The 15,605-nt window shown below is 34.1% G+C and overlaps 2 protein-coding genes across 3 annotated transcripts in view; one reads left to right on the top strand and one right to left on the bottom strand.

The window, feature by feature from the left end:
* The first annotated feature begins 1,763 nt into the window (after positions 1-1,763).
* Positions 1,764-6,908, top strand: LOC110028266 (3-methyl-2-oxobutanoate hydroxymethyltransferase 1, mitochondrial-like). 2 transcript variants are annotated; one of them, XM_020730037.1, is made up of 6 exons: positions 1,764-2,225; positions 2,307-2,513; positions 3,915-4,061; positions 4,593-4,646; positions 5,237-5,526; positions 6,543-6,908. In XM_020730037.1, exons 1-5 carry the CDS (start codon positions 1,866-1,868, stop codon positions 5,495-5,497), a joined length of 1,029 nt encoding a protein of 342 aa, XP_020585696.1. In that variant the 5' UTR covers positions 1,764-1,865; the 3' UTR covers positions 5,498-5,526; positions 6,543-6,908. The 2 variants fall into 2 exon arrangements, with proteins under 2 accessions (XP_020585696.1, XP_020585697.1); XM_020730038.1 differs by lacking the exon at positions 6,543-6,908 and adding an exon at positions 6,202-6,527.
* Positions 6,909-8,199: 1,291 nt separating this feature from the next.
* Positions 8,200-15,605, bottom strand: part of LOC110028265 (HEAT repeat-containing protein 5B) — a 168,556-nt gene continuing 161,150 nt past the window's right edge. Inside the window, 5 exon segments of the mRNA XM_020730035.1 lie at positions 8,200-9,249; positions 10,899-11,024; positions 11,366-11,530; positions 11,598-11,744; positions 11,843-12,156. Of these exon segments, the coding sequence (XP_020585694.1) occupies positions 8,629-9,249; positions 10,899-11,024; positions 11,366-11,530; positions 11,598-11,744; positions 11,843-12,156 (1,373 nt within the window). The 3' untranslated portion in view covers positions 8,200-8,628.

Below are 15,605 nucleotides of genomic sequence, written 5' to 3'. Positions count from 1 at the left end.
GGTTCATTCAATCTTGAATAGACCTTGCAAATGAGATAAAAGGGAGCTGGGGATTTCCTAACGTGTGTCATTATCAATAGTGGTTCAGAAGAGGGGAGAGTCCAACATTTCTTTCTGCTCCTTATTTATCTCTCATAATGTACTTGCCCTCCCAAAATAGCAAAAAATAAACAAATACTATATTATATGTGGTATTGTATGGAGCATGTGAAGACTCACCATTGATAAGATCATAGGCATGGCCGTCATCATCAGACCAATAAGCAGTCATGGACGATGATGAAACTGAATTTCTTTCATACTATCATGAAGGATAATTTATGAACTTGATCAACTCATGCGAGCCAGGTCGGTGAGTTCACTAGGCACCCGTGAGCTGATAGAAGAGCTTGAGAAGTGTAGGTGAACTTGGTCGGAGAAGTTCGTTTGAATACATAATACCATCGAGTTGAATCAGTAGAACTCACTTGACCTTTTGAGAGGTAAATCTGGCAGCTGTCACCTTCGAAGATGTAGCTAGCATCTATGATTGATCCGGTTAGGATCGATGCTCCAGAGGACCAGAACATAGGGGAAACGTGCTTTTCTATTGGTTTGAAGATTTATTTTTGGATGTAGAAATCGATTTGATCATGATTTGAACCCAATAAAATTCACTAACTATGACTTACGCCCAAAAAAAAATAAAAAAATAAATGTATATATATATAAACATATAATTTTGACAACTTTAGACTTCTAAACACAAATTCTTAGACCAACAGTCATTAACATTTTTTAATATAGATTTGTAAACATAAAATCATATTTTCGTATATAATTGCATAAATTAATTCAAATATAAATAAATATATAAATTAGTGTTTCTTGATTCACAAAAACATATAAATTAAGATTTGATAAAAAAATTAAGTGTTATTTTATATATTTTAAATAAATAAATAATTATAATTAATATATTGCAAAATAATTGATTTGAAAACACAAAAAAATGGCCAATTTTGATACGAAGTCTACTTTAATTTTTTTTACGAGCTAAAATATAGAATTTAATACAGCAGAGTATAAAATTTAAATAAAAAAATTAAATTTTAAGTCTTTATTTTAATTAATTTAATTTCCTGTTTTTTTATATTAAATAAAACTGCGTCTTTAATTTAATTTAATTTAATTTCCTGTTTTTTATATTAAATAAAACTGCACAGTTTTCATTTTGTCATAATATAACATAAAAATAAAAATAAATTGAAAACAAGCGATTTATTTAGATTATTTGATTTTTAATAAAATAAAATAAAACGGCCCAATTACTGAATAAAGCCGAACAAAAAGTTCAGCTCTGTCATTGGAGTGTAATGGGCGGCGAAAGCTCTATTCTCCAGAAGTAATTATAAATAACTTTAGTCATATTATTTAAAATATTTATAAAATTAGTATTAATATTAAATGACTGTTGCCGATCTGATTTCGAGATAAGTTTGATTTGAAAGCTGTTCGAATGGATTGAGTGAAGCTCGAAATCGGCTTATGGGTTATATTTCATTACGAGTCAGTACTAAATCTAAACAAGCTGGCTTAAATTGTGTTATTTGGATTCTTTCCAACTTGAACTCATCTCCATTCTGCTCGAAATTGAAACGGGTTGGCTCAATTTGAGTTAAGTGATTCCATTACAGCTCGAAATCTGCTCAATATTTAGTTCGTGGCTCATTATATTCGGTTTTATTTAACATTATATATATATATATAATCGGCTCGAAAAAATTTCTATCTAAAATTTTCGGCAAATACATGTATCAGTGTTCAGCATCCCCACTTCATTCAGAACTCTTTCACGTTCTTCTTCTTCCTCATCGGCGGCGGAGATGCTGCGGTTTGCTCGTCGGCTTCTGAGCAACATGCCGGAAAACACCGTTTACCCGAAGCCGCAATTAGAGGGGCAACGCGTGACTTTGAACCAGCTCCGGCAGAAATACCGCCGCTCCGAACCAATCACCGTCGTCACTGCTTACGATTACCCCTCCGCCGTACACGTCGATGTCGCCGGCATTGATGTTTGCCTTGTCGGCGACTCTGCATCCATGGTCATCCACGGTCACGACACCACCCTCCCGATCTCCCTCGATGAGATGCTCGTCCATTGCCGCGCAGTTGCGCGGGGAGCATCTCGACCTCTCCTTGTAGGCGATCTACCCTTCGGCTCCTACGAGTCTTCCTCCTCCCAGGTTTTCTAGATCTTTCTTGATTTGCTGTTTATCTCCTCTTTTGGTGGTGGTTTCATTCTGTTTTGGATTGAGATGGAGCAGGCGGTCAATACGGCGGTTAGGGTTTTGAAAGAAGGGGGCATGGACGCGATCAAGCTTGAGGGAGGGGCGCCGTCGATGATATCGGCGGCAAAGGCTATTGTGGAGGCGGGGATTGCTGTTATGGGACATGTTGGGTTAACTCCTCAAGCCATTAGTGTTCTTGGTGGGTTCAGGCCGCAAGGGAAGACCATTTGCAGCGCTGTCAAGGTTCTTTTCATGCTTTTTGCTATTTTTTCCGTTTTCTCCTTTTTTGTAGTTGCAGTTTTATCTGCATCAATGGTTGTTATTGCTAGTACTGTGACTGTGCAATCTATAAAATCCAGTCCAAATTTGTTTTAAGTGATTATTTTCATAGAAAAAGGATGTGATGAGCATAAAAAATGGATTAGTGTGTTAATTAAGCACAATCAATATTTACATTTTACTATTTGTGTAATACAATTATAAGTGGAGACGGATTAAAATCCTAATCTATGTGAAGTTGTTCATGGATAGAGGTATCATTTGTACTACTCTTGTACTCATTCTAACAAATCAAATATCATATTTTATTGATCGTGTTAATATACTTTTGCTCGTGTGATCTTGGGCTGTAAATGAGCCGAGCTTGAGCGAGCTCGGGCTTGGCTCGTGTTAGGCTCGTTCGAAATTGTTCTTGTTCGAAACAAGCTCGTGTTCGAAACCGGCTCGTGACTCGTTAAAATTAAACTGAAAAAATAGATGTAGAGTGCTGGATTCGAAAATGGATCAAATGTATGCAAAAAAAGACGCATAACCATATTACCACACAAGTAGTTATGTTTTAAACTTAGATATAAATATATATAATATATTATTATACAAATAATATATGTAATTTATTATTATATAAATTTTTTATTTCAAGCTAAAACGAGCCGAACATGAGCAAACAAAGAGTTGTTCGTGTTCGGCTCGTTTATAATTCGAGCTTTAAAAACTTGTTTATGTTCGGCTCTTTTACTTAACGAACGAGCCGAACATGAGATACTTTACGAGCCGAACACAAGTTGTTCGCGAAGAACGAGCTTTTTTGACAACCCTACTTTTGAGTTCACCCAACTGAAATAACTATAACTTTAATGATTAACTCAAACACTAATTCAAATAATAATAATTCTGCTAATTATTCTTAGAATTGCACTCACAATAAAAAAAAAACTAATTATTTTTGACGATCTTCTATACCTGTAATATAATTTTATTACAAAATAATAAACTACTTATTAACCTCTAATACTCATAAACTACATATGAACTGCATGGCTCATAAAAAGCATCAATCTACTCATTACATTTAATAATTCATATAACGACAAGTCCCTCACATGATTAACTCATATAAGCAATGCTTACAAAAGAAAAGAAAGATACGTTTCTTTGTAAATTTTTTGCTTATTATTAAATTTTATGAGATATGCGCTGAAAAAATATTATATTTGGGGTGTTTTTAAGAAATATTGCTTATAAGTTTATTTTAATTGCTGCATTTCGCACCAAGATGTTTTCTAACAAAACAGCCCCTAATTTATTTATTTCTTTTCTTATTTTTGTGTGATTGATTGAGGAATGACCGAAAGTTTTTTACAGGTTGTGGAAAATGCTATTGCATTGCAGGAGGCTGGGTGCTTCTCGGTTGTGGTTGAGTGTGTGCCGGCGCCTGTGGCTGCTGCTACCACTTCTGCCTTACAAATCCCAACTATTGGCATTGGTGCAGGACCGTATTGCAGTGGACAGGTTTGGTGTTAGATATGTAAATTTATAACAATTATGTGTTATGTATGTAAATTATAAATTTTCCCAATTTTTTTCTTATGCCCACTTGATGAAATTGCGGCTACCTTGCAGCCTTATCTATAGGAGGTTGAATTCAAATATGTAAACGGACACTCATGCTGAACTGAACTATTCTCACAAGTCACAGCAGCAGGGTGGTTGTGCATGATATAATGTGCACATCCTTCTAATTATTTTTCAACTATTTTTTATATTTTCACCAACAAGTGGCCTTTTAGCATTTTTAAGAAAATTGTAAAAGGAGCAGGATGTAAACTTTTTGCCATAAAAGGGCGATTCCATTATTATTTATAATTTTGCCTACTTTGTTAGATTTTCAAGTACAAACTTGGCTGTTTAATGCTTCTAGTTAGTGCCCGAATCACACTCCTTAGTCAAATCATGAATCAATACTAACCATAATTAAACATGATTTAGCAAAAATCATTATGTATTCTAGATTTCAAGATTAATTTAGTCCAATGCATGCAGGTGCTGGTTTACCATGACTTGTTAGGAATGCTGCAACACCCTCACCATGCAAAGGTTAACATCAATGTTTCCATGTTCTTTGTTATAACCTGCTACATCTCTGTTTGTAGAAAAGGCTAAAATGGTGCCCTGATTATTTGCAGGGGGCTGGTATAATTCTATAATTTGTTAAAGGCCAATTTTATCCTGCAGAATATTTATATAGGAACTAAACTAATCTCTTTATGGGACTTTTTAGTTCCCATTTGAGAAGTTTTGGGCATTTACCTACGTATCACACAACTCTTATGTATTTACACATCTCACACCTAAACTTTCATATTTACACACATAGCACTCATCTTTAATATCACATATAAAATAGAACTTTTTTCATCTTTTTTAGAAGTGAAATACAACTTTTAATGCATAGGTTTAAAGCACCAAAGTGCTATGTATGTAAATATGAAAGTTGAGGTGTGAGATATATAAATACCTAAGAATTGTCTGCAACGTATGTAAATTTCCCAAAAACTGTGAACTATTTCAGTCCTTATTCAAGTACACTAGGGACTAATTTAGCTTTTTATATAATCTGAAGATCATTTAGATCCTTTTCTCCCTTTCTGTAAGCTATTCTTTAATATGTTTTGGCCACTTGACAGGTCACCCCTAAATTTTGTAAGCAGTATGGTCGTGTGGGTGATATAATCAATAAATCACTCTCAGACTTCAAACACGAAGTCGAGAATCGAGTATTTCCAGGTCCATCCCATACTCCATACAAAATAAGCGCGGATATTGTTGATGGCTTTCGCAAGGAACTGGAGAAAATGGGCTTGAAAGCTGCTGCTTCCGCTGCGGCCGCAACTGTTGAGAACTCGGAAAGCACTGGAAAACCATCAGCAGACACTTCTGCTCCATGAGTTTACTGAGTTGATTGCCTGGAAAACAGGTTACTACCACCTCTTCTGCTATATTTTACTTATTTAGTTTCATTAGAAATAAGTCTTCTGAATAGCCTTTAAATCTATGGGAAATTGACTGAAGATTCTCATAGGAGGGATTCATATAGATAGATCCATCCATGCTCAACTATGTAGCACAACTATACAATGTATTATATGGTATCTGCACAAAAAAGAAATGGTATACTTGCAAAAACTTATGCAAAAATTTTTGCCACATCATAACTTGGGGGGATCAATAAAAAAAATATTCTTTTTTGGAAAAGTGCATGATACTTTTTCCAATTTTGATTAGATAGTTAAAAAAAATGTAATTTTTCACGAGTGTAGTAATACTCTGCAGAGAAATACATAGAAAAATTTTAATTTTTGTTATGATGGGTTTCAATGCCGTTGAATTTGCTTTTAGCTAAATGCAATATATTAATAATTAATCTATATTTGTATTGCACTCATCTCAGTACAAATGTAATAGATTCATAATATATCTTGACTAAAAATTTAAGGCGCATTCACTTACATACATTGCATTTTATAAGAATGTTGTGATATGTATATAAATCTCCTAACTTTGTAATTGTATATGGATAATTGACTGCCAAGGGCCCGCAATAAATAAATGGGTTTTCTTATGCCCATTCTCAATTAACGGATATTTGCAGGATTGTACAATTCGTAGCCCGCTTTAGATTCATTACATATCTTGTCAAATCCATCAAAATTACATGTCGAGCTGATATGGCGGATTGAAGTATTAGCTACCACCTTCCTAGGAGCTGATATGCTCCCTTGACCTACCTGCGAAGTTCACCCCGACTAGTGATTCATGGGATTTACAAGAAGTCGGAGTAAAGATGAACATTAAAGGGATTGATATATGCTCCATCATCATTTATGAGTCGCCTGAAATTCACTTTGCGATCTTTTCTGCAAGTCGTTGTGGATAGAGTTCAAACTGTACGGCTCATAATTTTATACTTATTTATTCTTTTAATGTATACAGGGAAGGAAAACCCGAGAAAGGAGAAAAATCGACCTCTGGGCCTTTCTCTCTCTTCCTCCCTTTCTCTGGCTTGTAAGAAGTTAGATTCTCCTTCGACTTGCCGGGAGAAGATCATTAAGAAAAGTGGAGAATCTAGGCCTACAGAGCACATACATCCTCTTCTTTCCCCCTCTCTATACAGGTATCTCATGGGTATGGATCCCACGTTCTACAAATATGCAATAGTAATGATAAAATTCAATCCTACCTTATGGTATATGGTATTAGTAACTTTCTATGCTATAGTTTATGGTTGTTTAGGTTTCTTTTGACTTCTCTTAAAAGAGAGCTAGCCTAGATTTTACTGGCTTTTTTGCCCTGTTTCAACTATTTCTTATATTAAGGGATATTCAGACATAGCTCATAGTTTGTATATTTAATTATCATCAATTTGTGATACGGGGTTGTTATTTTAGGGTTGTAAATGAACTTAGGGTCTGTTTGGTGCAGTTGCAGTTTTTTGAAAAAATAGCTGTAAAATTGTTACAGAAGAAACTGCTTAAAAAAAACGGTGACTACTATAAATTTATTTTATTTTTAAAAGGTTATACTACACTTTAGTTTAGGTTGAAGAAAATAATTTTCTATTATAAAAAAAAATTTAAAAATCAACAATAAAGCATTTCCCAAAATAAAAATATTGTTGGGTCTGAAAAACAAAGTACACAGAAAGCTGTCTTAAACACTCTTAGTTGAGCCGAGCGTAATTTTATTTAAAATTTTCTATTGAGCTTGAGCTTAATTTAAAGGACTCGAATTCAATATCTTTTTAACAAATTGAATTTTTATATTTGAACATAGAATTTAATCCATTTTGCAGGACGAAGTTGTCATATTTGACTTGAATATTCTAGTTTTCTAACGCTTCATTCAAATTTAAATTTACAAAATTCCACTGCTCAAAATATGGGTGGCTGGTTTGTAATTATACCAAAATAGGGCTGAAAATTATTATGTTTAAGAAATCTTCATCAGTCGGATTATACATTAAAAAAATAAAAAATAACACTCGTCCAGAAGATAACTATTAAGAAACTATTTATTATTATACAAAAATTATGTTGGCATAAACATGGATCAAAGAAGTATTCACCATAAAATGCATTTTTTTAAGGGGAAAAAAAGACAATTTACCATTTCGCACGTTTGCTTAATTGCAGGCAACTTCGGCGGATATTTTATCAAATTTGATTTATTTTTTCGTGCCTCGTTAGTATGGTTTCAGGTTATGTACGTCGGCAATAGATTGTAATTAAATTTTAGACGGAAATGTATTACTGCACACTAATGGAGAAGTTACAGAAATATCTAAAAACAAAAAAAAAAAAAATGAATCATATTTGATTTCGACCGTCTGATCAAATCAACATCAAAAGATGCATAAATAGAGATGAGCATTCGGTCGATTCGGAATTTTAACCTTGATTAAATTGATTAGAACTGAAATCGATAATAAAACAAAAATCAAACAAATCTAAATTTTAATAAAACCAAACGACTGAACCAAAAATTGATTTGGTTTAAACGTTCAGTAATGAAAAAAATTGAAATTTATTGTTTATTAAAATTTGATTAAGAACAAACATGACATATTACATAGTTTATCCAAATTATATTGATTTGATTTCACGAATCATCTAATTTTCAACCTCGCCGAGTTTTCCAACCAATACTTGAAATACTACTCAAACAAATCAATATAACAACAACAACAACAACAACAAAAACATGCCTTTATCCCACTAAGTGGGGTCAGTTGCATGAATCTTTTTTCTCATGTCCTATCGCTCAAACAAATCAGCATCATAAATTCATACAATTCAACTACTTCAACATATGTGATGATTTCAAGCATAATAACTTAACTAACTCCCACTCATTTTCTTGTCAAATTTAGCTTCATTTTTTGCTTCTAATTTCCTTAATAACAACCTTTTGATGAAGCTGGAAAATGATCATCAGATGGGTTTTAGTCTCAGCTACATCCTCTTCAATACTTACAAAATACATCTGTTATCGATCATTTTCCTCATTTTCCTCATTTTCCTCAGATGGACACCTCTTCATGAAGGATACATGTCCTTACAGAGCCTTCAGCTTCAGTTTCAGTTCCCATCATTTCGTCGGCTGTACCTTCTAACGAAGAACGGGCGTCGAACATCTCATTGGACGCTTCATCTGATTCAGAATGATGATAGGAGGACTCCCGCGACCTGTTATCTCCATTATTATTTATACTTTCACCACCTTCAGGATTCTTAGAGTCTGCAGCATCAATGAGGTAATTCGTGCCCAGCTTCATTTCTTCTTCAGACGCATTTCTCTCTGTATTTAGTGTATCCCTCACATCTTCTACTGCTAAACCTTCATTTTCTATTACTGAAGGATCAATAGCTGTAGCAGTCTCTGAATCACCTTTTTCATCGTGCGAATCGAGCGTTCGAGCAGCTGTATTTTGAGATGGTAAAGATTGAAATGCATCCCATTCATCATCATCATCATCATCCCCATTTTTGTCCCCATCAGCATCCTGTTCATGATTGAGAGTTCGGGATGCCATGACATCTGATTCATGCAATTGATTATCTTCTCTTGGTTTTATGTCTGATTGCATGTTTATCTTATTTGGTATTGTTTGATCTTGAGCAACGGAAGCCCGTAGCATATCCTAAAATTTAAGCATAAAATTTTGAGATTTGTAGAAAAGAAAGCACCGAAAAACAAAAGAGAAGGAATGTGAGAAAATAAACTTATTCAGAAAAGAAGAATTCGTTTGTATAAACTGTGATCTAGTAAAGTACTAAAATAAGCGATTAACCATCACATGAGGCAATTTTAATCGCCGATTCTATAAAAATGCTAAATTAATCTCCATACTCTTAAAATTAGAGCTGAAATAGTCAATTGTGGAGACTATTTCAACCCATATTGACTAAATGGAGATTTTTATAACTGTGGGATTAAAATGACCCTTGCAAAAAACAAGGGGACTATTTTGACGCTTTTCTCAGGTATGATTATTACATGAAAATCATATACTATCTCAAAAATTAGAAGTGAAAAATGTTAAGCTACAATGATGCAAAGTTTCTCATCCTTTGACTCGTGGTCTGCAACCCTGTGATTGCAGGATTCCACAATCAGAATCAATCCTGTGGACACAAGATATTGCTAGTTGTGGAACTATCCATACTAACAATAATAATAACAACAACAAAGCCTTTATCCCACTAAGTGCGGTCAGTTACATGAACCTTTTTCTCCATTATCTCCTATTGAGTGTCAAATTCTCATTTAATTTTTAATATATTAAGATCATTTTTTATACAACATGCTTACTTGTACCTTTCTGACCAAAATTAAAATCTAAAATATCTGCTCTCCTAACAGTAACATCAGATGGTCAACGTTTAATGTGACCAAATCATCTAAGACAATTCTCTCTAATTTTGTCTGCCACTCGACCTACACCAACCCTTTCACAGATATATTCGTTCCACATTGTGTAAAACCACTCATCTACCTAAGCATTCTCATCTCAACAATACTTAACTTAGTTTTATGTTTCTGCGCAATAAAGCATTGCAATTCTCACCACCATCTTATAAAATTTTCCTTTGTCTCAGCCAGTACTTTTCTATCACACAATAGGCCCACACACAAAAGGCCCTGATGCATTCCTCCACTTCAACAATCCAACTTGAATTCTACTAATAACATCCCTATCTATATAACAATCACTTTGAACAAGATATCTAAAATGTTCACTCTTTTTCATGAATTGATCACCCAATGTGGAACCATATTGCGAACACAAAATTAATGAACCGAGCAATTAGCATCCCGTTACCAAATTTCACAAGAATTTTACCATCTCTAATTTATTTCATACTTTTTCCTTTTTTTAATTAGAGTTCTTTCTAGCAAGAAACTATTTATATGTTTGTTTTTCATGTTTTGGAAGACTTCGGATTTTGTTATCGTGTTTGGAGATGTTATCCTTTTTAAGCTCTTCAGAGTGTCGTATCCTTTTCTTTTGTGATGAAGTGTCGTATCTTATTCAGAAACAGGTGGTGGAACCTCCTAAACCTCCGTAACATACTGTTTCATCATCTGCCTCACTGTTTTCAGCCAGAACAGTTGCCGATCGATGTCGAATCTGCTGGCCAACAGTAGATTTCACATTGCAGCCCTTCCAAACACCGTAGACCTCTCATATTCCCCTTCCCCTGCTATTTCACAACCATCTCCCCATTAAAACCGCTTCTCAAATATCGTCTAAGCGCTCTAGAATGGTATCATACAACTTGAAAATACCTGAAGTTGTTGTCTGCGATATCCTGGCATTGATAGCATCACATCCTTAAGATGAGTGGCAGATGAAGGAATATGGATCAAATGGCCAAAAAGTATCCTTGCAATGGCGTTCACATCTTGATATCCCTGCAGCGTGATAATGATATTTCTAACATAGCACAAAAAAGAACAAGAGGGAAATTTACATACGTAGCACTCAATTTTTATGCATATACATCTCTTACATCTAAATATTCATATTTATATACATAGCTTTGCTGCTTTCAATCACGAAAAGATTTCTCACTTTTAACAAGTGGTAATAGTGCTATTTTTAATGTGATATAAAAGATTTGAGTGCTCTGCATAAACATGATACTTTAGGTGTGAGATTTGTAAATACAACAGAATTGTGTGCTATGTATGTAAATGCCCCAAGAAAAAAAAAAAAGAAAAAATGTCTTGGCTGTATACTAAGTTAAGATTACCTGAGAACTAGTTTCATTTGAAATATAAAAAACCATTAATAGGGCTTCTAAAAGCAGCTTTAATACTTCTTGGGGCTGCTCCGTTCTTTGTGCTAATGTATGAAAGAGGAATAGTAGCCTCAAACACTCCTCAATAACAGAAATTGATTTCTTGCTTACTGATTCCTGCATGACAGTATTTGTTCGCTCATCATTTGGAACTTGAAAAAGGAGAAAATTGTAAATCAATTACCTTCAACTCATGCTGGATTAAAATAAAAATATCTCCAACGACTTCACCGCTTATAAACAAAAAGAAATGATTGCTCTTAATGTTAGAGGGTTCAGCAAGTTCTCTTTGAACAACAAATTTAAGCAAATTTAGTCCAATAGACTGAACCTGCAATTTCAAAGTTTCAAAATGTCTATGAACATTTTTCTTTTTTTACGATTAAAACATTCGTGAAGGTTTAAATCATCAGAAAAGTCTTAAAGTACCTGTCTATTTCTATCACATAAAGCATCCTGAATGCAACGAGTAAACAGTCGGAATACTGAGAACAATCTTAGTTGGTCTCCTCCTTCATTAGTTCTGAAAATTTGAGTTTCGTAAACTAATTTAGCGAAGACAATGGCTTCTTCTAAGCATAAAAAAAGCATTTTCGAAAGAAGTTTGCCCAATTCGTCCAGCTGATGATCTATAATGTGGATCCTTTTTGTGCAGTCTTGAGACAAAGATGCTAGCAGACTTGCCCAGGTCAGAAACACGGCCCTTACATGTGTCTGATCTTCCATGTCACGCCCAGCTTCATCTGCAAAATAGAATTCACATGGTTTGTGATTTATTAAAAGAAAAAAAAAAAAAAAAAACGAAGTCAAGCCTTTACTTTCATCCCCACCACCCGGTCTAAATTCAAGAAGAATTTATGGAAACTCGAGTTCGAAAAATATATCTTTCAAAATAAGATATCACAAACAATTATAAGCAATACAGTAGGAAAGAAAATATTGTCACAGGAATTAGAAGCACGGTAACAGAGTCGAAAGAATAAGAGCCAGTTTTTATTTATTTATTCGTAAAGGAAACATCAAGTTATGCTGGCTATGCACTTATTTATTCGTAAAGGAAACATCAAGTTATGCTGGCTATGCACTTTTGAATTTATGACCTGGTTCTCTTTTAATTACGACTGTTTGACTATACCTATTAAACAAGAATTTTCAAACAAACACGACCAGCCCACAGCTAGTGTTCTGCAGTTTGGTAGATTGATATCAATGTCCTCATGAACAAGATGATGAAGGTTATTTTATTTGCAGCATTTCGTGTTTGCCTTGTCTTTCAGTTATTTGTCTATGTTGGGACTAAGGTTGTAAAATTGGAACCAAAGGTTGAACCAAATGATAATAAACATTAAAATTATTTTTAGTATAATTTAAACGATATAATAATGATGCTTATAGAATCAATAAATATTATTTTAATTTAAGATACTTTTGAGTATTTTAAATAAAATTCTAATTTAAGATTTTGAGATATAATATTTTCTCCTCTTTTAATTTACATATTTTATTATTAACCATTTGGTCAAAATCAAAAAGTTAAAATTGGATAATATTACAACCGACCAGTTTTGTAAAAATTGGGCCTATTAAACCCCAAATCTGACCAGTTCAATCCCGATTTTATGTTGAAAAGGTTTTGAACTTTGGATCAAACCAGTTAAATGATCAATTCATGGTCTAACCGGCTGGTCAGTTCCAGTTTTTAAAACTATGGTTGGGACTCACAAATTCATGCTATAAAAGAAAATTGGGATCGGTTGTTGGACGAGAAACATCAGGATTTAGATCTATCAACTTTTTTATTTTATTTTTTTGATTACTCTATATATATCCACTCACATTAAATACTTTGAATAAAAAAACTTTTTTTTTATACTCCGCAAGATAACAAAGACCCTAGCTTATTTTCCAATGACCTCTTGCACCTTGGCCTTTATCATAAGATTGGTTTATAGCTTCACCGCTGTTTCCTTGTGTTTCAACATGTACCTTCATAGCTCAGTGTGAAGTCCTAGCAATCTCGTTGCTAGTTTGCATGATTGTAGGTACAACATAAAATCTTCTATCTTTTTAGGCTATTTGCATAATTGTAGGTCGTGCAAATGTAAGCCCTAAATTTTAAATAGATTGCAGGAGTAAGATTAAATAATATCGCTTCTATAATGTAAAACAAACCATATGATAGTTTGGGAAGTCATTGAGGTCTTCTCAGTATTTATGATATCCCCTACCTTTCGCTCTTTTGGATTCTATAAATAACAGTTTTACATTGATTTTTTCTCAGTTGATTTTCCTATGATCAATTGTGAAAACTTAACTTTGGATTCTTGAAAATAAAGCCACGATCTTAATCAAGAGATTTTTTAAGTGATTTCAATCGTTTAAGATAAAATTAACTACAGAGGCTTGCCCTATAGTAAAATTAATAACCTAGATAATCTAAACCCCGCATAATCTTCATATTAGGTAGGGTAATGATCCGTTGAAAATTCGCAGACCAAATAAATATCATAAATTTCTTCATTAGTATAATTGATACTATTATCGAGTGATATTCTCAACTTTTGAGATGAAACATGAATATATGAGATTTGTTCAGTCACATTTTTCAAAATTAAAAATTTTCTTTTTCAAAATCAAAATTGTATATATATATATATATATATATATATATATATATATGAGAAAACCCAAAGACTAATATATTAAAAAAAAATAAAGATACACATAGATTGTGTGGAAGGGTCCAAGCATGACACCCTTCCTTCATGATAACCACCACATACAAATGGTTCCAAAAAAAGATAAATACAAAAAATTACAAAAAATCTAAAGAAAAAAAAAAACAAAAAATGCCAAAAAAGCGTAGTATCAAGTAACTAGAGAGCAACCCAATTTTGCATTTCCTCTACCTCTAGGTCTAGGAAAGGAGTCAACTAATAAATAAATTGGTAAGATGAGTGCCATTGCCAGTAGTGACCAAAGTATCATCCAATAAGTTTCCAAGCTCGAGTCGGCCTCCAGTCTTCTTCTTCCTCCTGGAATAGACCTATCATTCCTCATTCGAAGATTGACTCGCCTGATCAATGAATTGGTCTAAAATGTGTCAGACATGTGTAGGATGTTGAACATTAGAAATAACTGTTTGTGCACTCTCGTGTGTCTTGACATGTAAGTGAGTCTTCTTCAATAACAGTGAGTAGTATAAGCACTTTTGGATCTCTCCTTGTAGTATTATGTTCGTCATCAGGAACTGCGATGTTGGGTAGAGGATCGATTTGCACCTTCTCAGTAGGGATGGTAGGTGGCTGATCTTTAGCGATATCCAAAACCTGTCCTGTAGTAGCTTTCTCTCAAGATAGAACATATATGCCCAGAGTAGTGAGATTAGATCTATCATTATTCACTTGATCTTTAGATTTCAAATTACGATGAAACTTATGACATTTATCAAGTGTATGCCCAAACATCTTACAATGAGAACAGTAAGGCGGTCTATCCTCCATGAACGATTTGTTGCCAATATCCATTATGAGTTGTGCCCAACTAGACTTCAGTAACATCAGGTAAAGTAATATCTCTTTCCACAAGTATTCTGGTCACAAAAGGTCTGGTTATGTTGAAATTCAGTAGATCTAGCTTCATAGGGTCCCCAAGTATGACCCCAATAGAGTAAAGAACCTGATGATAAAAAAAGTGCAGCTTGAGACCTGATAGACTGAACCACACCGGTACAGTAGGAGATTCATGATTGAGGTCAAAATCAGGAGACCACTTGAGTAGCTTGATTGATTTAACAGCAATTCTAAGGTATTTTTTGGAGAAAATTCGAGTGTAGTCTTCAGCCATGGTTAATTGAATCAATACATGTCTCCCATCCATGAGCCCCACTTTTCACTTTCCTGCTAATTTGTGATCATCAAAACCTTTCCTAATAACTTCCATAGGTGGGTGCCCCCACTGAAATTTTTCAATAAGAGCAAACTTGAATTTGTCAGTTAGGGTTGAAATTTCTAAAGAGTGTTGCTTTCCCACTTTTCCTAGCAGACGCGAGCCGACGACGAAGAGAGGACGGAGAACGGAGAGGACTGAAAGACGATGCCGGAGAAGATCTTATGTGATAAGGGTCGCTAGGGTTCGACAAGGGTCAAAACTCTAGCAGAGCCGAGCGTGGGAGACGACATATATATATATA

Source organism: Phalaenopsis equestris, unplaced genomic scaffold, assembly GCF_001263595.1.
Source record: "Phalaenopsis equestris unplaced genomic scaffold, ASM126359v1 Scaffold000507, whole genome shotgun sequence".
In the NCBI taxonomy this organism is placed as follows: Eukaryota; Viridiplantae; Streptophyta; class Magnoliopsida; order Asparagales; family Orchidaceae; genus Phalaenopsis; species Phalaenopsis equestris.
This window is presented reverse-complemented; position numbering and strand designations above follow the sequence as displayed.